The 21,314-nt window shown below is 41.4% G+C and overlaps 1 protein-coding gene across 3 annotated transcripts; it reads left to right on the plus strand.

Moving 5' to 3' along the window:
• Positions 1 to 826: 826 nt before the first annotated feature.
• On the plus strand, positions 827 to 20,492 carry Sell (selectin L). Of its 3 annotated transcripts, none has more exons than XM_087580491.1 (9): positions 827 to 1,396; positions 2,213 to 2,294; positions 4,345 to 4,731; positions 5,225 to 5,332; positions 8,078 to 8,263; positions 9,778 to 9,963; positions 11,317 to 11,445; positions 15,367 to 15,385; positions 15,701 to 17,382. In XM_087580491.1, the coding sequence occupies exons 1-9, from the start codon at positions 1,220 to 1,222 to the stop codon at positions 15,807 to 15,809; spliced, it is 1,383 nt and encodes a 460-aa protein (XP_087436617.1). In that variant the 5' UTR covers positions 827 to 1,219; the 3' UTR covers positions 15,810 to 17,382. The 3 variants fall into 3 exon arrangements, with proteins under 3 accessions (XP_087436617.1, XP_087436618.1, NP_062050.3); NM_019177.4 differs by lacking the exon at positions 15,701 to 17,382 and adding an exon at positions 18,871 to 19,243 and having other exon boundaries at positions 1,289 to 1,396; XM_087580492.1 differs by lacking the exons at positions 15,367 to 15,385; positions 15,701 to 17,382 and adding an exon at positions 18,871 to 20,492 and having other exon boundaries at positions 11,317 to 11,469.
• Positions 20,493 to 21,314: the final 822 nt, after the last annotated feature.

Genomic DNA, 21,314 nt, shown 5'->3' on the forward strand with positions numbered 1-21,314 from the left:
CACACACACACACACAAAACACTATAGTAATAACAGTAGCAACACTAGAAGTTAACAGGTCATATTAACTTCCTTTTAAAGTCTAAAACGCTACAGAGGTAGGTATGTTTATCTGAATGAGCTCAAGTCAGAAAGATCAGTAAACATCCCATCAAGCAACACTACTTGGACTCTATAGATTATAAAAAACCAAGCAAGCACATGATGGGGGACATATTGGTGAGTTTCCAGGGGCTGACAGGCAATAGGAGATGGAAGTGGATTAAGGACCAAGAAGTACAAAATTACTTAAGAACAAATAAATTTTGAAAGATGAGATTGTTCTCCTTCTGTAGTGTTTTAGATTTTAAAAGGTAATTCATATGACCTGCTAAGTTCTAGTGTTGTTATTGTTACTACAATTTTATATTTATACTTATGTGTGTGTGTGTGTGTGTGTGTGTGTGCGCGCGCGCACGCGTGTGCGTGTGTGCTGGCACGTACATGCCACTGTGTTTGTCATTATTATCAACTTTCTTACAGTGCAAACAACATTATGTCAGTGACTTGCCTCTGCTTGCCTTTAATTGGCTGAATTCAAATTTTAGATGCTGTCTTAGCTCCTTCACATTTTATAGTCAAGGTATTTCCAAGTCCCCAAACCTCTCTAGGGCAAAAGGTAGAGCCTGGGGAATTTTATTTAGGATTTTACTTTCAGAAGAGCCATTAACCAGGACTTCCACTAGGGGGTGAACAAGGAAAGAGGGAGAGGAACTGAGTTGGGTCAAGTCTTCCAGAGAGTTGCTTAAGTTTAACAGCATGGTAACTGGCTGTGAAATAAGTTCTTATCTATGGTACAGTCAGGGCCTCCTATCCCACGGTCAGGTGTTTATAAAAACAAAACAAGAAACACAAAGGGAAGTAGGTAGTGAGGGGAGAGGAGGGAGAAGAGAAGGAAGGGAGGGGAGGGGAGAGGTATGAAGGGGAGGAAAGAGAAGGAGGCATGGGTAACCAGAAATGACTGGGAGGATGTGGGGGAAGAATCCAGTTGCCATTGCTTCTTTTCTTTTTTTATTTTTTATTTTGGGGATTATAATATAATTACAATATTTCTCCCTTTCCTTTCCTCCCTCCAAACTGTGGATACCCCGGGCAGGGGGCATAGCTTCTGGCCAGCTACTGTGATTGAGACCAGTTTAGGAAAGGGGTGGAGAGAAAGAGAGACTAGAAAGGGGAAGAAATGGGGGAGGAGGATGTGTGGCTGGGTTGGAGAAATGAAAGAAAGCAAGCCCTGTTGGTGACACTTGGCACATTCTTCCTGAGTGCAGCACACCCTCCTTGTGCAAGAGCACAGCGCCCCAGGTGCAGAAGACTGAGGCCCGCAGAAGGACTTACAGAAGAGACCCAGCAAGCCATGGTGAGCATCCCAGCCTATAAGAGAACTCTAGATGTTCACATTTTTCCTTGGGGTTGAAGAGGCAGGTGGCAAGGGGCAAGAAACTATCATTTCTGCTTTTAAGAAATATAGAAACAAACAAAACCAATGCCTGCTGTCTCAAGAAAATGGCTCTAGGTTGTTTCTCACTGATTTCTCCCCTTGGTGTTTGCTTTGATGGAATGCTGGAAGGGACACAGTTGAGATTAGAGCTTTGTAATAACAAAGTGGCTCCCAGAGGAGGATATATATATATATATATTTTTTCAAGATGTCCAGAAAACCTATGGCTTTGTTGCTTGAGTTACTCAAAATGCATTGCTTCTTACTTGAAAAAAAAAACAATGCTTGCCTTTCCTGGTGTCTGGCTATATCATTCATTCATGTATTTGAGGCATGGCTCCATCATGACCCAGTGAGAAAAGCAAATGTGAGCATTACTAGTTCATTAGACCCCAAGAGCATTAAAAACATGCACACAAAGTAAGATTTGGTTTTGATTTAAAGCGCAACCGGAAAGTAGGTACAAAGAATACCAAGAAACAGAAGGACATCACATCTATAATGATCAACAACGTGGGGCTGAAACCTGGAAGGGGAATTAAGTCAAACACCAGTGTGTAATGAATTCGATGCCGTCATTTTCAGCCATGGCCCCCAAATAGTTTACCTTGGATGAGGCAGATAGTGGGGCTGATGGGCTTTGTTTGTGATCTGAAGAAACTGTAGGGCACTGTCTCATGGTGGGTGACATAAGTTTGTAGTTCAGAGTTTAAATATCTTGCACTTCATTTACAGGTGTTTCCATGGAGATGTCAGAGTGCTCAGCGGGGCTCCTGGAGCTTCCTGAAGCTGTGGATCTGGACACTGCTGTGTTGTGGTATGTCATTGGTTGTTTGCTAAGCCTCTATAGGGAGTGACTTCAAATATTCACTGAAAGTATATAGTTTCAGGGAACACAATCGGGTGGATGGCTCTTAATTCTTATAAGGACTCTCATCCTTCCTCTGACCCTCAGCACTTCTCTGAGTCCCCCCTAATAACCAGCTTAGCATTCCATTCTCTACTGGCCAAATTCTCTACTCAATATCTGTACAATAGTCCTCCATTGGGAAGGAATGCAGTTAATTGACAAACCCCTAACACGGCAGGTAACACTTATATTACATTTCACTGTCCATTAAGTGTCTGCTGTGCCCAAAATTAACTTCCACAGTCTACAGCATGGGCTGCCTGAGGGCTTGGGCTTTGTTTTTGTCTTAGGGGCTTTCGTGTCTTTCTTATGATGTTACATGTTTTATGCTTAAGACTTAAGAGACTCTTCATCAATAAATATGAACATTTTTAAACCATTGTCTGAGCAAACATATTTTCCTCTTCTCTCACCTAGATCTTCAGCTCAGAACAAGTGAACACACCCTGACTTTGTTTCCTAATTTTCTCTTTGCTTTTGAGAGTTTTAGACATGTACAGTAAAATACAATCATAACTATATGTCATTTCCCCCTTCGACTACCCCATATCTCTCCCAACACCCCTCCCAACTTCCTGTCTGTCTTTCTTCCTTTTGTTTTTGATAACCTACTAAATCCAGTTAGCGCTGCTCGTATGTGCATGGGTGTGGCCCATCCACTGGTGCGTGGGAAACCTACCTGTGGCCACACCTTCAAGAAGAATGGTCCTTCCTCCCCCAGGAACTATTAACTGTCAATCGTTCTTCAGTAAGGGGTGGGGCCTGGAGAGCCTCTACTCCATCTACAGTTAATCCCGGTGTAGGTTTTATGCAGCTGCAGACAATCACAGCTGCTGTGAGTTCAAAACTGCATTAACCATGTCATGCCCAGAAGATAGCGTTCCACAGCACTCCTCCCCGTTCTTTGTGTCTCTTCTGCAATGAGCCTTGGCGGTTGAGGGGTTAATATATTTAGGGCCGAGTCTCTTATTCTCAGATTGAACAGCTATGCATCTCTCCATTGACTGCTATTTCAAAAAGAAATTACTGTGACCCAGGTCGAGAGCAGCTTAGGACTATGGGCTTAAGCATAAATATTTAGAAGGTATTTTTGATATGTCTTTATAGTGTTCACCTTATGAAGTAAAACCTCAGTGAGCTGATGGCTATAAAATCTTTTACCTTCCTGTAAAATCGTAGCTCACATAGATCATACCATTCTGAGAACAGCCAGTGTCATCAAGGTCATTGTATACAACCATGTGTTTTATTTGGCTGCTTCAAACTCCTCATGCCTGAATCCCCCCAGGTGTTTATTGGACACCATTACTTAAGTATCTGTGTATGTAGAACATGATGAAATCAATTTTGTGTATAACACGTGGTCTATGTATTTGAGGCTTTCTCAGAGCGGCTTCTTCTACTATAAAATACCTTTATGTTACAATAAAGTATTTAAATTATCTCAGTGCTCTTCCTGGCCCTATTTTATTTTACCTAAATGAGAAATTTTCTATGTGTACCATGACAACAGTAATCAATACTGGCCTTTAGGAAGTTATCCTAGGATTAAAAAGGATAGTGTGGATTTTAAGCTGTATTATGTTATACTTTAATTAATTCTTAGTGACACACATTTCTAAAGTAAGTTTTATACATTATACTTCAAAGAATTTTGAGGGAGGTCTTTCATTAAAATAAATCTACTAAGATATATTGATATGTAATAGTCTTTGAGTGAAAAACCAAAGACTATATTTTTATGAAGAGAGAGAGAAAGTCTAGATTCTGACCCAAGGCTGCCAACACCCAATGCTGTGACCCTGAGATGCTTGCCTGCTCTCCTGGGCTCTTGGCCCCTCATCTCTAAGTGATAGGCAGCCCTCGCCTGTGCCTGATCCAAGTGATGGGCAGCCCACGCCTGTGCCTGATCCTAGGACACTCCATGAGACATCATATTTCTGCTGTTGTTTTTCAGATCTCCTGCCACACCATGGAACTCACTGTTGGACTTACCATTATTCTGAAAGATCCATGAACTGGGAAAATGCTAGAAAGTTCTGCAAGCACAATTACACAGATTTAGTTGCTATACAAAATAAGAGAGAAATTGAGTATTTGGAAAAGACATTACCCAAAAACCCTACCTACTACTGGATAGGAATCAGGAAAATCGGGAAAACGTGGACATGGGTGGGAACCAACAAAACCCTCACCAAAGAAGCAGAGAACTGGGGTACTGGGGAGCCCAACAACAAGAAGTCTAAGGAAGACTGCGTGGAGATCTATATCAAGAGGGAACGAGACTCTGGGAAGTGGAATGACGATGCCTGCCACAAACGAAAGGCAGCTCTCTGCTACACAGGTGGGCAGTGCGACCACCAGAGTTAGAGTGACAAGACTCATTACCCTGTTCATTCTAAACTAAGCCTAACTGAGTCTTGAGCATAGCACGTCTGGGCAGTCTGTGAGTACAGAACAACTAAACAAAGTTCTACCCAGGTTGTGAGTGTGTTATGTAGGGAATAGGGCTGGACAGCCCGCACCTCCGTGACAGACAGAACGAGGTTGCTGAGAACTGGATGGTTTTTCAAAGCCTTTTCTCTAACACCTCCTCCTAATCATATAGACAATTGCTGTGAATGGACTAATTCTAAAAGCAGGCAAATGTCTCTAGCCAAATGGCTAGTGTATCTGATAAATAAAAATTGTAGCATGTGTTAGGCAAACATGTTATGAATACTTAAGCAGATCATTCCTCTTCATTGTAATAGTGTCAAACGAAAGCTTTTCTTGTGTGAAGAAGGGACTATGGGTGCAATCACATTAAAATGTCTTTGTGTATGATCTCCTTAAAGCCTCCTGCCAACCAGAATCTTGCAACCGCCATGGAGAATGTGTGGAAACTATCAACAATAACACCTGCATCTGTGACCCAGGGTATTATGGGCCCCAGTGTCAGTATGGTAAGCCTCCTTTGTTTGTTTGTTTGTTTGTTTGTTTGTTTGTTTGTTTCTTCTTGCCAGTAGTCATGAGACCCATAATAGCTTAGTACAGCAGCTGGTTGGGACAAAATAGTGCCAGTTGGGACAAATCAATATTAGCAATTCTAAGAAATGGGAAGTTCAGAACAGAAAGCTAAGCTTTCACAATGGTATCTTCCGGTAAAGATTTCCCAAGACAGCATGCAATTTCAATTTACTTTACAAGCGGTTTGAAGTGCCACAAGAAACAATCGGTTGAGATTTGTTAAAGCTGAGCAGGTTACAGTAAAAAATCAGGTGTTGTAGAGCCCTACTGTCAAGGATGTCATAGTCTACTGAGCTTGCAGGATTAAGAACCATGAGGTCAGACAGAAACAATTCCATTTCTCACTAGGAGAGTGAGGTATCTGGAAGGTACTCCTGCTCTTCTGTAGACAGATGTGAGAAGGAACAGTAAAAGAAAAACTCACATCTGATACACAGAAGATGCCAGAGTTATTTAATAACAAACCCTACACACTTATTTTGGTTGGGTATTTCTGGAGAATACAGAAGCAAATCATTATAAATTTTGTACTTATGCAATAGATGGTAAATAGAAATTATATATGTTCAGGATTAAGTTTGAAGGAAAATGAGCTTGTGGCAAGATCCCCTAATAAAATATGTGTCCTTTTTTGCAATGAGTGGCCACTCGGTATCTTATTGCCAGAACTGAGGGCAATTATCCTAGAAACAGCACAACGGACCACTGCTAGGATAGCCAAGAAAGAGATGGTTGGGTTATCAGAACCCTAGGAAGTCACTCAGAGATCCCGTAGGAGAACTGAAAAGCAGAGAATACGCATGTGTGAAGAGAGAGGCTTGGGCTCAGCCAAGTGCTAGGGAAAGGTGCATCAAGTCTTCAGGTTGAGCCTGGCTGAGTTTGATGTGTCTGCTACACACAGTGGAAAATTATAGTAAGAAGAAAAGTAATGTCTTTAAGGAATAAAGGACTGACTGAAACTAAACTTAATTTCAGTATTAACCAACTGGACTAGATCTGAGTAATTCACTTATTTCTGAAACTGTGTCTCTTCCCCAGAACGTTACCTCCACCACATCATTGGTCTGCCCTTTACTTTGCTCCTCTTTAAACATCATGTTTTCTTTCTTACTTCCCAGCATATCCTTTTCTGTCTTTTTTGTTTGTTTTGGTTTGGTTTTTGGTCTTTTGTTTTCAAGGTAGGGTTTCTCTGTGTGGCACTGGCTGTCCTAGAACTTCCTCTACAGACCAGGCTGGCATCAAACTCAGAGATTCACCTGCCTCTGGGGTTGAAGGCATAGCCTCTGGGGTTGAAGGCTTATGCCACCACCAGCTGGCTTCTGATTGTTTTGTTGACTATAGTGGCTTCTCTTGGGTTCTTTCATTTGTACTTATCCAAGCCCATAAACTCTTAGTCTCAGCATATGTCTTTTCTCTTGTTCTGACTTGGTTTGTTTCTTTCCTCAAATTTTCTGAGTTTTATGAATTTATATATCTATGTAATCTTTGGATTAACAGATGTGGTTTCAGCCATAACCTCTGAATATGCTAAGGATGTTGTCTTGGATGTCTACAGCTCAAGTGTTCCCAGCCAGTTTTTTTCCTTTTTTTTTTTTTTTTTTTTTTTTTTTGTGGCTGTAACTACACCCCATGGAAATAACACATAAAATGACTCTGGTGTCACCCTGTCACCTACTCTAACACTTCTGCAAGATAACACATTGCTAGTTCAATTTCTAAAATTGTATTTCTTTTATGGGGCTGAAGAGATTGGTTAGCTTAGGAAGACTGGTTGCTCTTACAGCAGACCTGAGTTCCATTCCCAGTAACCACATGGTGGCTAACAGACATCTATAACTCCATAGATGATATAACACCATCTTCTAGCCTCCTGGGGCTCCAGGCACACACATAATACCCACATATACATGAAGGCAAAACACCCATACATGTACAATTCAATTAAGTAATTTTTATTAATTAAAAAAATGGCAATGTCACGCTTGCATACAGTACACAGTGATTATATCCACCGCCTCTCCCCATCCCACATCTGCCAAGCCAAGCCCCTTCTTCCCAGCTAGTTCCCTTGGTAATTACATTTTATAACTTGTTACTTCTCCAGTTTCTCTCCTACCTTTCCTCTCATTGCCTTTCCCCTGTTACTGTTGTGGTCCCTAGATGAGCTCCAGGAGTTTAAATGAGCTCCCTCCAAAGAAGTCACTAATGCAACAGGCAAGCTGACCAATTAAAAATCATCAGAACACACAAGACACAGATGACCATTCACTCTTTAGTTTGTTCCCACCATTTGTCTTGGTCAAGTTTGAGCTCATTAAGTTCCAAATGATGCTCAACACATAGTAAATGGTCATTAAGGGAATGAAAAGAGTGAGTATTTTTTCCTTTGCTCCTTTCTCTCTAAACACAGCCTGTCCTATCTTTATAGCAATATCAACATTTTGGCAGTTTTCTGCGTTCTACAGTTTGTGTTCTGTTGGCTTTGCTTATGACCTTCTCTCTGATTCTGCATATAGACAACACACCTGATTATCTTCGAGGCATAGTTCAGAGACCATTTCTTCCCAGAATATTTCTTTGGGCTCCAATAGAGACAAACAATTAATCAGGTAGCAGAAACAACACTCAAATCCATTGGATCCTCGTAACTCTTCTCAACTCTGCTTCTCGCTCCATGACAGTGATCCAATGTGAGCCTTTGAAGGCCCCTGAGCTGGGTACCATGAACTGTATTCACCCCTTGGGAGACTTCAGCTTCCAGTCACAGTGTGCTTTCAACTGTTCTGAGGGAAGCGAGCTACTTGGGAATGCAAAAACAGAGTGTGGAGCATCTGGAAACTGGACATATCTAGAGCCAATCTGTCAAGGTGAGTGACTTTAGAGTGGATCTTTGTCGTGACAAGCTTGTGCTTATAGTCTGAGAAAATATAGAGAAGTCTTTCCTAGAAATCTGTTTCTTCTTTTGGGTTGACTTTTACAACTTGGGTTATAGTTTGATGCTTTCCAGGAGTTTTTTTTTCCCCTTACTAAAATGAAATGCAAAACTTCAAACCAAACCAAACCAAGTCTTTAAAGCCATCTGGCATCTTATAATCTGATTTATAGCAAGCAATACATTGAAATTATACTCTATTTTTTTCTCATGTCATCACATAAAGCCTTGATGAACCCCACCCAGTTGAATTTTGGTTCCCCTCCTTCAGTGACATCCATTTTATGTGGCACCCAACTTAGCACCAACCAGTTTCCTTCTGGGGACTTTTAGGTCTGTCTTGGTTGTTTCATTTAGTAGGTTCTTAAAGTCATATTTTCTTTGTTTTTCTCCAGTGTGAGCTCTCAGGAGAATAACTGTTGCAGAAAACAAAGTTTGCTCTTGGTTGTTTTCGTTTGAAAGAGAGTAGGTTTTCATCCTTTCTTGACTCACAGGGTTTGCCACACATAGATGAAGAAAAAACAACTGGTGAGGTTCATAATTATGAAGTTCTCTATAGGCTTCTTACATCTATATTTCTAGTTCCCTAGTTTAATTCTCTAAAGAAAATCGAAATCCATTGTTGAAGTCATAGAACTGAATTGGTGTAAGTGATGAATTGTATCAGTGTTAAGCCTACTTCAGGTAGTGTGTGTGTGTGTGTGTGTGTGTGCGCGCGGGGTGTCTGTCAAAACTGCTTAAAGAGATGTTGCAACACATGAGAAGACTGAAATCTTTTTAATCACTGAGAATGTCCCATGCCAGAGTCTGCCTCTTGAGTCTAAGGCTGTATGGTATGACATTTCCAGCAGTGTTGCATGTTACCATGCTGGGGCAGCCTCTTGGAATGGCTACCCTATGCCACCATGGGCAGTCAATGCCTTGTTGTCTACATTTCTGACCAGTTATTACTCAATATCACAAGTCTGAAAGCATTGTCAAAAGTAATTCCTACAAGTTAGAGGTTTTCTAGATTTGTATGAATGGTTTCAATGATTAAGTCTGGAGGCTGTGGTCAAAAATATGTGATTGGGGGCTGGAGAGAAGGCTCAATGGTTAAGAGCACTCGCTCCTCTCAAGGACCTGGGTTGGTTCACATCACATGACTCATCACCACATGCCACTCCCATTCTAGATAATCCTGCGTAGCACACACATATGTGTAGGTACTCACCCCCACAAAAGTTAAAACCACAATGAAACAAAAAGCTTCAGGATTGGCAATGAGACCGGGAGGGAGACAGGAGAGGCTAAAGGGGGTGGTGCAAATATGACCAGAGTACAATACATATACCATCCCTAAAACTGTCATAATGGAATCCACCATTATGCATGATTAATTGATGGTAATAAGAAAGTGAAAATTGCCTTTGGTCCTGACTGCTATTTTGTGTTATGTCCTCACTGAAGTGATTCAGTGCATGCCTCTAGCAGCACCGGATCTGGGCACTATGGAATGCAGTCACCCCCTCGCCAACTTCAGTTTTACTTCTGCTTGTACCTTCACCTGCTCAGAAGAAACTGACTTAATTGGGGAGAGAAAAACTGTCTGCAGATCATCTGGCTCCTGGTCTAGTCCTAGTCCAATATGTCAAAGTAAGTACTTTTGCTCAGAAATACTGAAGGCTTAAGGTGGAGCTGATCAACTAGCAGAAGGCAGGAAAGAGATAACAAACATTTAAGTCCCATTTCCCTCAATATATGTGGCCTAAAAAAAGAAACATATATGCAGTTGTGTACTATAAAATCCTTGGCTCTTCTTAGGCTCTCCTTTCATGATAATTATTTTCTTTTTCAACCTCAACTCCTATTACTTTAAAGCTTAAAACGACAGCCATATTTATGTATGACCCATATCTTCATTCTACCACAAGTTTATTTTTCTGTTAGTCCTTTAAAAATGCCTCCCCTAAGCTCACCAATGACTACCCAACTCCCCCAACAAATAGACAGTTCTCTAGTATCCCAAGCTGATGTCTCCCAAATCTGTCTATGTATGAGAAGGACCACATCTTTCTCATCTTTGTGTTTATACCCTGCATAGGAGTACATGAAGAAACATGCTAAAATAATTGTTCATCACATTAGCGTATGAACTAGCTGCGACCAATGTCTGCCCAATGTATACCATCTGCACAGCATATAGAAGTGATAGGCCCTTAAGAAGCTGTCCAAGATCTCTGGGTGTTTGGAGTAGAGTGGGGGCAGGGAGCAGAATGTGGTAGAGAGAACATTGACCAGAATTTGGCCAGGCTGTAGGCCAGGCTCATCAAATACATTTCCTTTCCAACTGACTTAGTTTTCATTTCCTCATCTTTAACAAACCAACAGTCACCGATATGTAAAAGTAGAGTCCTTCACCTGGAGGTATCAGAATATAGTTTTTCCCCCCAAATTAGTATTTTACAATAAAAGGCTGTAAGCCAACCTGGTTTGTATTTCCAAAGGGATATGTAGAAATGTCCTTTTAGTTGATTTGGTTGGAAGTGAAGGGCAGTGGTTCAACTGTATCACTTTAGATCATTGCAGACCCTAGGCATATAAACGGTAAGATTTTTGCAAACCTCCTTCAATGTAAGCAGTAGTAGCAGCTTACTTTGATCAACAGGTTACCCAGATCAGATCGCTGACTTCATTTTCCTTTCAGTTATGTAGTAAGATATTTTCTGTGCTCAGAAGTCAACCTTTAAACCAGACCACCAACAAAAACTTAGCTGAGTTTTGAGACACATCCCCAGGAGTTCCATGAGTCACAGATCTGAGAACTGTGGAAGGCTAGAAGCTGGTCCAGTTGTATACATATCATGGGCCTGCCCATGCTACTCCTCTCATCCGTTGTATGTGTTATTACTGGGTGATATCAGAAGACCAAAATGCCAACTATCATGAGCTGGACTAAGAAAATAATTCTGTGGCTCATGCCATATTCCTTACTGACTTTTCTTTCAGAGACAAAGAGAAGTTTCTCAAAGATCAAGGAAGGCGACTATAACCCCCTCTTCATTCCAGTAGCTGTCATGGTCACTGCATTCTCAGGGCTGGCATTTATCATTTGGCTGGCAAGGCGGCTAAAAAAAGGTAGGTGTGTTCAATAACATCAAAGTAAAACAATGTTCAAGTGGAAAAAAAAGAGAGAGAGAAAGAAACCCCACAGGAAACAAGGTGCAAGAGATTTAACTGAAGCAGGTGCCAAGTGGCTTCTGTGCTCTGTAGGCATAAGTCCCTAGAGAGACTGGGCTTTATATACACCTTCATTTAAAAGAGCCAGCCAATATTTAACCCCAGGCAAATCTTTTCATGATGTCTTGCTATGAGGAACTTGGATAGACGAGACACTGTAATGACTCTTTGGTCCTATTTCTGTGTGAAGGGGTCTGCCTTGCCACTGTCTTCCAGGAGCCTGCACAACTTTGATCTGAACACGACAATAGCATTAGGAAGAGAATCTACGATCATTGAAGATTTTCAAACATCTGATTTCTTTAAGAGTCACATAACTTTCTGGGCATTGATATGTGGAAGTTACATTGCCCTTGGGAGAAATCCTTGTGGATTCTCTCTGAAATCTATTCACTTAGGTCACCACTGTATTCTAGTATATTCTGTGTATACACATATACATGTTTATACATATATGTGTTTATAAGTATATACATAAGCATGTATAGTATACATAAATACACAAATATATTGTACTAGGTTACAGTGGAGGATATATACATCCCATATATATATACATTTATATATACACACACATATATACATTTATATATAAAGGGAGACATAGACATAGACACACACATACACATATACAGACACATACATATCAGAAACTTGGGGGGAAAAGAGGGAGGGAAAGTAGAGCTTTCTCAAAATCATGCTCTCTGTCACGCAGGAAGTAATAAACACTACATGAGAATAGAACATTCTCTTTTTGCCCCCTTCCTCCTTTCTGAATATGCCTTTGCCTTCAGGCCAGATCAACGTATCGGCCACAGGCCCACTGTCTGCTGCAGTTTTGGGGCGTGCACTGCCACATTGGTCCACACTAATCTAGCAGCTCTATTCAAAACTGTAAAATTCATATTCCCCGGCAGCTTTAAAGATCTCCTATATTAAGGTCAGGTACTAAAAATAACCTTTCTAACTCTCTGTGCTACTTCCTGTGGTATAAACTGATGGCCACTTAGATTTCCCTTCCATCAGATTCACTAGTGTGCGTTCTGTCACCCAACCCCCATACACTGGCAATTGAAGGAAAACCATCTACCCCTATGATTTGATCTTCTGTTCAAATTTAAAAATAAGAGATAAGTGATTCATTTTCTACCAATCCATAAGACAACAGAGGATGCACTATCTGTGTGCAAAAACACCACTGACTATAACATATTAGCACTGAACAGTTCAAACATCTCTTCTGTTGATAGAAATTCCACGGACCTTGGATACTGCCACCACACAGGACTATACTAAGTATTGCCTACAGCACCAGAACAAAACCAAGAATGACATTTCCCTTCACCACTGATTAGTCCTTTCATCGAGACTCCAAAACCTCATTCCAACTGTCTTGCTGCCTTGAGTGGGGCAAGGCAGTCATTACACATGATCCCTGAGTAAGGTGGCTCAGTAACTTTAAGGATTATAAGTACTATCAGTGAGGAGTATAACGATCTCCAGATTTCATCCGTTTTGTAGGCAGTTGTGGCCACAAAGGAACTTAATCAAAGTCACCCATATTTGGTGGGTGCTGGCTGGCTTAGGCTATGCTATGAGCAGACTGAAAAAAAAAAAAGCAGGTTGTTTTTAAAGTCTTCACTTTGGAGTCAGTCATTTCTGTACAAGATCTCAAACTGATAATGAGAAAATGGCATGCCCCTGCTGTGGGAATCAGAGTGGGGCAAACAGGAAACAGATAACGGGTACTGGGGCTAGTGACAGTTATGCCAGAGATCATTAACTCTGGAGGGAAAACTTGGGGTAACTAGGCTGTGTTCAATAGTCTTCAATTGTAAAACATCCACTCATCTCTCAGGCTTGCAAGCAAATGGCTTTATCCTCCAAACATTTTAGCCATAATTTTGGCTCTTTACAACATGAATAATATCCTTTTTTGTCCTATAGAGACACTGGACTAGGTTCCCAAGATAAACCTATAGATATTAAATGGGCACATTGAGCAGAATCATAGTGAAAATAATAGTTCTATATGTATACAGTATTACATACATATTATAGTTTTATTGGGTTCATCAGACTAGAAAGGAGACACGTGACAATTCACCACCAATGGGGTGGTGACACTTTCTTCTCTTAGATGGATGCTATGACCTGCCTGTGCAAGGGCTGCCTGTATCCTAATGGTCGTGGCTTCGGGCTTCCTTTGAACTCTTCTCTTGGGTCCACAAACAAGTACCCTGGCTGTGGGCTCAGGTAGGAACCCTTGGCACTCCTAGCTTTTCTCATTCTCTAAGGCAATGACATTTCTAGGCCAAGTTCTAAAATCTCTCATTAGCTTAAGGCAGAAGTGGCTCCTCCCTCTGGACTAGCACCCCTAGAAAAGCTCTTGCCTCCTGGGTTATACAACAATGTTCGTCTCAGCTGGAAGAAATTTCAGCTGACCCAACACACAGGGTTAGTCCAGGACATGAACCTGAATGCATTCTTTTAGTTCTCTAGTCTTCAAAAAGACACTTTCTCAGTAGGACAAGAAACTCCCTTAGTAGGACAAGAAACTTCCTCAGTAGGATCCAATTTTTGTTTATCTATTGTCATTGTCCCTAAAAGGATAACATATATATAATATATTATATATAATATTATATATATATGTATATATAGTGTGTGTGTGTTAATCAAGAAATCTTAGAAAAGGTGATATATATATATGTGTGTGTGTGTGTCTGTATGTGTATATATACACATGCATTTATTGATGAAGATGAACAAATGGACTCAAACTTGATTTTACCTGATCCATATATTTGGTCCATATTATCTACAAGCTAAATTTTGAAAGACTAACTTTTTAGAACTTTAAAATATCAAAAGCACAATTGAGTACTGTCTATTACATGTCAGGCACTGGCCTAAACATTTTAAATCCCTTTTCTTTAACCCAACAGTGAATTTAACATCTGTGTGGGACAATTCTAGACTAGCAGCTTACAGTCACTGAAACACACGCAAGCCACCCCTCAAAGGATTCTCCTTTCTCAGAAGGCTTTCTTTCTGTTTGTTTTTCTTTTGTTTCCTACAGGCCTCATTTCTTCACACCACTAACTAAGCAATATTTACATTCTTTTCTATTAAAAAAGAATGTGATTCAGTTCACAAAACGTACTTTGTATAGTCAACTAGCATTACTTAGAGTAAGGAGGAAAGTCCCCACTAAGTAAGCACAACTAAGTTGGAGCCAAGGTCCATCTTAGGACATAGAAAGGTGGGTTACCGAGTCCTGTGCACTTGGTGGAAGTGACTTTCACATCTAGCTTCATGCAGCATGTCAAAGGGGGAAACAGAAGTATTTATGACATATGAATTGTATATATGATTCCATAAAATGGATGAAAATATGCTGCTCAAAGTAGGCTGCATGATTCCACTAATTCCTACTAATAAAACCAAAGCAAACCTCTCAGGACTCACAAGAGAGAAGCTGAGAGATGTTGAAGTCAGGGAGGGGCTGGTGAGAGGATAAGATGTGCTTGGGACACTGGGCCTGACCAGTAGGGAATTCAGCCAAGGCTCCGGCCTCATGAGCAGCACAGCAGGTGGAGGGGAGTCCCATGAAGCAGGCGCATCATGCCTGTTGTGCTACAGGCATGAACGTTTACTGCTACCCCAGATTACTTAGTCACGGATGGGTACCCACTTATCAAATGCACAATGTACTCCCAAAGACAGTTATGGAGGTGGGCATATTTACTTTAAAAAATTGAAATTGTTTACTTTTTGATGATACATTTTTTTTAAAATTCTCTTTTCTTTGTTTAGGCAAGAAATCGCAGGAAAGGTAAGTTTTTCAATGAAGAATTTCCACATCTGTTTGTCTTATTTCTATTTTGCTTAGGGTGCTTCCTGTTATAGATAGAACACCAACCCAGTAGTAGTTATTTACCTAGGGGTCTCATACAAATGGCATTTCCAAATAAGGTAATTGAGTGCTGGCCTCCATTAAAATCTTTGTGATTTTGATGCTAGAGGACAGAAACAGATGGATATACAACTATGCCTACTAAGAAAGGAGATTTCATATGATGGGAATGTTTCCTGGTAGTCTCTGAATTTTCCTTGAGGGTTGGAAGCATGCTGTTATGTTTCTTCTTAGCTTACGGGACCAACATCTAACAATGGAGAAACATTCAATTCAGCAAGCGTTTCCAACAACTAACTTAACTGTGAAAGTAAGCCGTCCCGGTGCAGGCCATCAGTCTTAACACAGGAGGGTGAAGTGAATGACTTCTACTCTAGTAAGTGTTGACTTTCAGATATGAGGAAGGGCAGTGGAGCATGGGACCTAATCGCCACTTCTCTAAAGAAGTATTTGCCCCAGTTGATCTCAACACTGCAATTCTTCCAGTAGAGTAATAACGTAGAGACAAGATGCAGACGTATGGAAGTGCCTGGCCAATCTGGCAGAAATGAAGAAAGGGAGGAGGAAGAGAGGTGGCCAGAAGGACAGATGGAGACGGATGAAGAGAGGTAGCCAGAGAGACGGAGGAGGATGAAGAAGAGCTGAGGGTGACAAGAGTGGGAATCATCTCAAATGCATACAGAACAACCCTCAGATTTCCATGGGGTCCATTAAGGACATCAGTGGGAAGGCTGTTTAGATAAAGACATGGGTCAGCTGGGGCAGGGGGAAGGAATCATTTAGGACAATCAGCTGGAGGCAGAACATGTTCTGCTCTCTTGAGGATTTGCCACGAAGAGGGGGACAGTGTTGGGGTTGGGAACACGGGGTCAGCAGAGCCTTTTTACTGTTTTTATTACTGTAATTGTGTAGATGGGGTCCAAGTAATAAAAGGGTCTATCTCTGTAGAAGGAAACCCACAGGATGTAAAGATTTCTTTTGTGCTCCCTCCTGCTGAGTGAAAGTTCCTTTTGCATATTCTACCCAGAGCAGTGATCTGGCCACAGAAAAACCTGCTTTGATTGCTACCGCACGGAAGCGGTTCATTTCATTTCAAGGATGGGGTGGCCAGCCAGAGATGCTAGTCAAGAATAATTAGCATAAAATTGCCTATTAAATTTAACAGTTTGTTGACTTTTTTTGAGTAATTGACAACTACTCAATCACTGTTTAGTGAACATTTTTGTCTTAGAACAATGCTAAGCTTAACTGAGACACTCAGAGCATTAAATTCTTGACTCTGACCTCAGGGAAGCTCTTATCCAATTGTGGGATGAAGACAGAAATAATCTAGAAGTGCAGAACGATGAGTGGCAGAAACAGTAATGGCTGGTGGATTTCGTGCCGATGAAAAGAAAAATCATTGTGAGAAAGGCAGAATGTGGGAGAAAAAAATTCAGAACAGGAAAATAACTCAGTGGCATGAGAAGATGCATCTCAAAGCACATTCGGGCCAGGAGTACTTTCCTAGAGCCCCGGTTTACTGAGACTCTGTGCAATGGAGGTCGAAAGGAAGGTGGTCTTCCTCATACCAGCATGTCTTGAGCACTTCACCACCAGGTGTTCTAGAACAGAGAAGCTGATTGGCTACCTGGAGTTAATCTCACTGATTAACTAAGGTGATCCCAAATCCTAAAATTTTAGGCTTGAAAGACGGAGGGCATCACATTAAAACTGTCTTCGTAGTTGGGTAAATGAACTTACCCACAGGCCTTGTGACAGTGACAGCGACGGTAATAGACAAAAGAAAAAAAAAAAAACCCAAACTTTTATCAAATACACATCCCACGTCGCATACTGTTCTGAGTGCTTTGAGTCTTCAATGGTTAAATGTTGTCTGCAAGCCTGTATAGGGAGGGATCGTTGCTCTCCCTAATAACAGCAAAGAAACAGAAGGAGAAACAACAATGGCTCAAGGGAAGTGGCTGGGTAAGGGGGAAAGCTGAGATCTGTAACGCTTGCCTCCAGAGACAGCATCCCTTTAACTCTCATGCTTCTAGATACCAGACTCCTAGGTTTATTTCCATGTTAGGGGTTTTACTACCAGAGCCCCTCCTCTTCCAGTAAAATGATTTATTTTCACACTAACCTGTGGTGTGATGGCGCTGAGGAAGGGTGTGGTAGAAGAAATAGGGTGTGTCTCTAGAACGAGCCAGGGGGGTGGGGTGGGGGGGGATGAACACTACCTCACTAAACGATAAATGACTTTTTTTTTTCTAACTTAAGTTGATTCTCACAGGTCTTTGTTCTTGATCCTATTAGTTTTTGGCTGATGAATGAATGACTCCTTGGGCATTTGTGGTTTTGATTCTTGCTGGTTATTTTGACTCTTCTGCAAACTGGTTCTGTTTGTCACCTCGCTTGGTTTCTGGTTTCTAAATTCTACCTGGGTAGAAGCTACACCCACGATACACAGGATACGGTGCCAACCTCAGAGGAGGGTATGTGCAAGATTCTGCCCTCAGAAACGTTTTTATTTCTACGCTGGCAAGTAAGTTTGCAGCTGCCCCGGTGGTTTACCCTGACAGTTCAGAATGAGACCAGAGCCTCCTAATCTGGTTCTCCTTTTGAAAGGTGTAAAGGCACAGAAATATGGTTGTCCTCCACCCTTTCCAGGAATGGCATGGGTGTGACACAGAACACACCAGCACCTACTTCACGAATCTAAATTCATCCTCATTTCTCTAAATCATATTGCACCAGGACCTGGCATTTATAACTAATACCGCTCTTCTCCTGAGTTTTTATTTTCTCTGGTTTCACCCTTTATCTCCTTCTTCCCCACCTCGCCAATGTAAAATCCCCATGCAGTAACCTCCAAATGTTCCGCACGGTAGTTTGCAGTATTGCAGAACTATGACCAGATGTGGACCAGCACCAGGGACATCGTACTTCCTAGAGAATCAGGACTTCAGGCTGAATCAGCGTTTACATTTAAAATACGTATTTGGAGAGAGGGGCTGGAGAGCTGGCTCAGCAGATGAGGGTGTGTACTGCTCCTGAGGAGAACTCAAGCATTGAGTGCCTCACAACTGCCTGTAACTCTGGCTCCAGGAAATTTGATGCCTTCTTGAAGCCTACGTAGGCAACTTCAGTCCTGTGCATGCTCATGTACACACACACACACACACACACACACACACACACACACGATGAAAACCAAAATTAATCTTTAAAGCGTTAACTCGGGAATGGTTATACATGACTGCATAAAATGTTGCTGCAGTCTCTTCCGTGTCTCCAACTGGAAGCCTTTGCTTCCTCTCTTCAGCTCCGTTGCTAGCACTTCAAAGTTTGTGATGTCTTTGCCTAGAGAATGTTCATCTGTATTTGTTTAATTTTATCACCTGTTGCTTCTCTTTCAGGATGGATGATCCTTACTGATTGATCCTTTGTGAGAGGAAAGTCATAAGGTACTAACAACCGCCACCAAAAACCATTGGAAGACAACTTCAACACCTCCTGTGAAGATTTTGCACACGGGCATCTCCCACGTTAGAGATGCAGTGTTTGCTCAGTGTAACTGAGAGGATTTCAACACGACCAACAGCTCCTCCTAATTTCCTCTCACTCACTCATCCTATAAATCTATTCCATAACTTGTGCTTATACAGATCGGTATTTTATCATCTTTTCTGTGAAAGAACAAATAAGACAATTGAGCAAAAGAGTTACTGTAGGATATAAAGATACCTGCTTTTACTCTTCCCCAACTCTCGTTTCCTCTTTCAGTGCCAAAGCTAACGCCAAACACAGTGAAAATGTGATACATGTGTACTTGACAACTCAGATTTCCTTGCAAAGTAGTACTTACCCTATGATAACATTGACAAAAACCTTTGCTTTCCACCTCCAAAGAACAGTGCTCTATTCAAGCTGGAAAAGTCCTACTTCCTCTGTAGGCCCACCATCTGTGAGCGACCACCACTGTAGCTGTTCACATTAACCTTCCCCTCACACCCAAATTCCACACACCACACATGATGATGGCCACCAAACATCGAAGAAGAGAAAATCTCCTGCATTGAGTTTTAGTTTTGAGTTTGCCCTTCTCTTTATTAGATCTCTTTAGGTTTCTTGAAGTCAGTGGTCTGATGATTACTATTAATGGGTAATGATAACGTGACCTGCTGTCTTGGAGCTGCTGTTATGAAGACAACTTAAAAACAGGTAGAAAGATTCCTGGGCTCAAACTGGAATGGCACCCTTCCCTTTTCCTTACATCTCCTACAGATACCTAATTTCTATCCTTCAAGATTCAGGACAGCTGTCTCCAACCCTTGCCACTTCTTTTATAGCTAGCTCCTAACTCACCCACCCTGTAAGCTATCTCATTTTCTGGCTTCACTCTGCAAGATCTTTAACACGATGCATTTAAATACAGCCTGATTTTTTAAAAAAATGTTACTTAGTCTGTTTGTACACCAGAATATAGGTTGGTTTTTTTTCTAGAAGAAATTGTACATTTTTTGAAGGGAGAGATGGTGTCAGGTCTGTGGAGTTCCTAGTTTGTTAATTGATGTCTTGCCATAGTCAGTGAATGAAGAAGCTGTGTGAGGAGATTTCTGAGAGCTTGTGAGAAAACACCAAGCAAACAAGACAAGAATCCTGTAACGTCTGCTCCTCCATAACAGGGAATGGGGCTTTTGTGCCCTTCCAAGGGGTAAATGGAGTGGGTTTACTTCAGATTACCCATCAGTTACCAATATTATTCAGATGGTGTTTCCAAGCACAGGTTATCCTCATGACTGTAGATGGCTTGAACTAATATGACCTTGCCCTCAGGACTGGACCAGCTGAAACCCATGTGACTTTGCCTAAACTTGTGTGACTTTGCCTAAACTCGTGTGACCTTGCCTAAACTCATGTGACCTTGTCCTCAAGACAGTATACAGCTGGAACTCATGAACTTTGCTTATACAACTTTGCCTAACTCTCAGAATAGAACATTTCTGGTGCCCTGAATAAAGATGGCTACTACACAAGACTTTATTTAGTCTATCTCATTTTTAGGCTCCACCCTCCCAGGTTCACACTACCGACTGGAGCAGTAACGATAAATGATTAAAATACATCTGAATAAATTAGAAAAGATATACAGCCAATGACAAGTATTCAGCAAACTTCAGTGCCTGAATTCCTGTGGAGGGACAGGACATGGTTAGAAATCATCTGGGATTGGATGTGGTGGCGCAAATCTTCAATCCTTGCATTTGAGAGGCAAGCAGAGCTCTGGGAGTTTAAGGCCAACCTGGTCTACACAGTCAGTTCCAGGCCAGCCAGAGCTACATAGTGAGACCAAAACAAACGAATGGTGAGATTTAAATAAATGAGAACGAGAGAGGGAGGGAGGGAGGGAGGGAGGGGGAGAGAGAGAGAGAGAGAGAGAGAGAGAGAGAGAGAGAGAGAGAGATTGGTTGGAAATATTTTTCTGTTTCATGGCCAATGCTGCTTTTATGCACATTTTACATCTTGTCCGAGTATTTTTTTTTTAAATGAGGATCATGTTGTTCTTTCTTACACTTCAGATTCTACTGCAATTGCAAAAGCTCCTTCATCCTGTGTGTTTACTAGTAGGGGTCCCTCGTGCTCACACTGCTTAGGGTTCATCCTTTGAAGAAGTACAGTGCACAAAGAACAGATTCAAGAGATCACTGCCCTGCCTGGTGCTTATTCAGTTCAAACACTGAGGTCACTGAAGGAAAAGACAAGGAGACTATTTCTTGGAGGGTATGATGTGTACAGATTTCAAAATACAGCCGTATAAGCATGGCATAAAGTTAATATGTAACTTTAAGAATTGTATTAT

This window comes from Rattus norvegicus, chromosome 13 (assembly GCF_021556685.1).
Source record: "Rattus norvegicus strain SHRSP/BbbUtx chromosome 13, alternate assembly SHRSP_T2T, whole genome shotgun sequence".
NCBI classification, from domain to species: domain Eukaryota; kingdom Metazoa; phylum Chordata; class Mammalia; order Rodentia; family Muridae; genus Rattus; species Rattus norvegicus.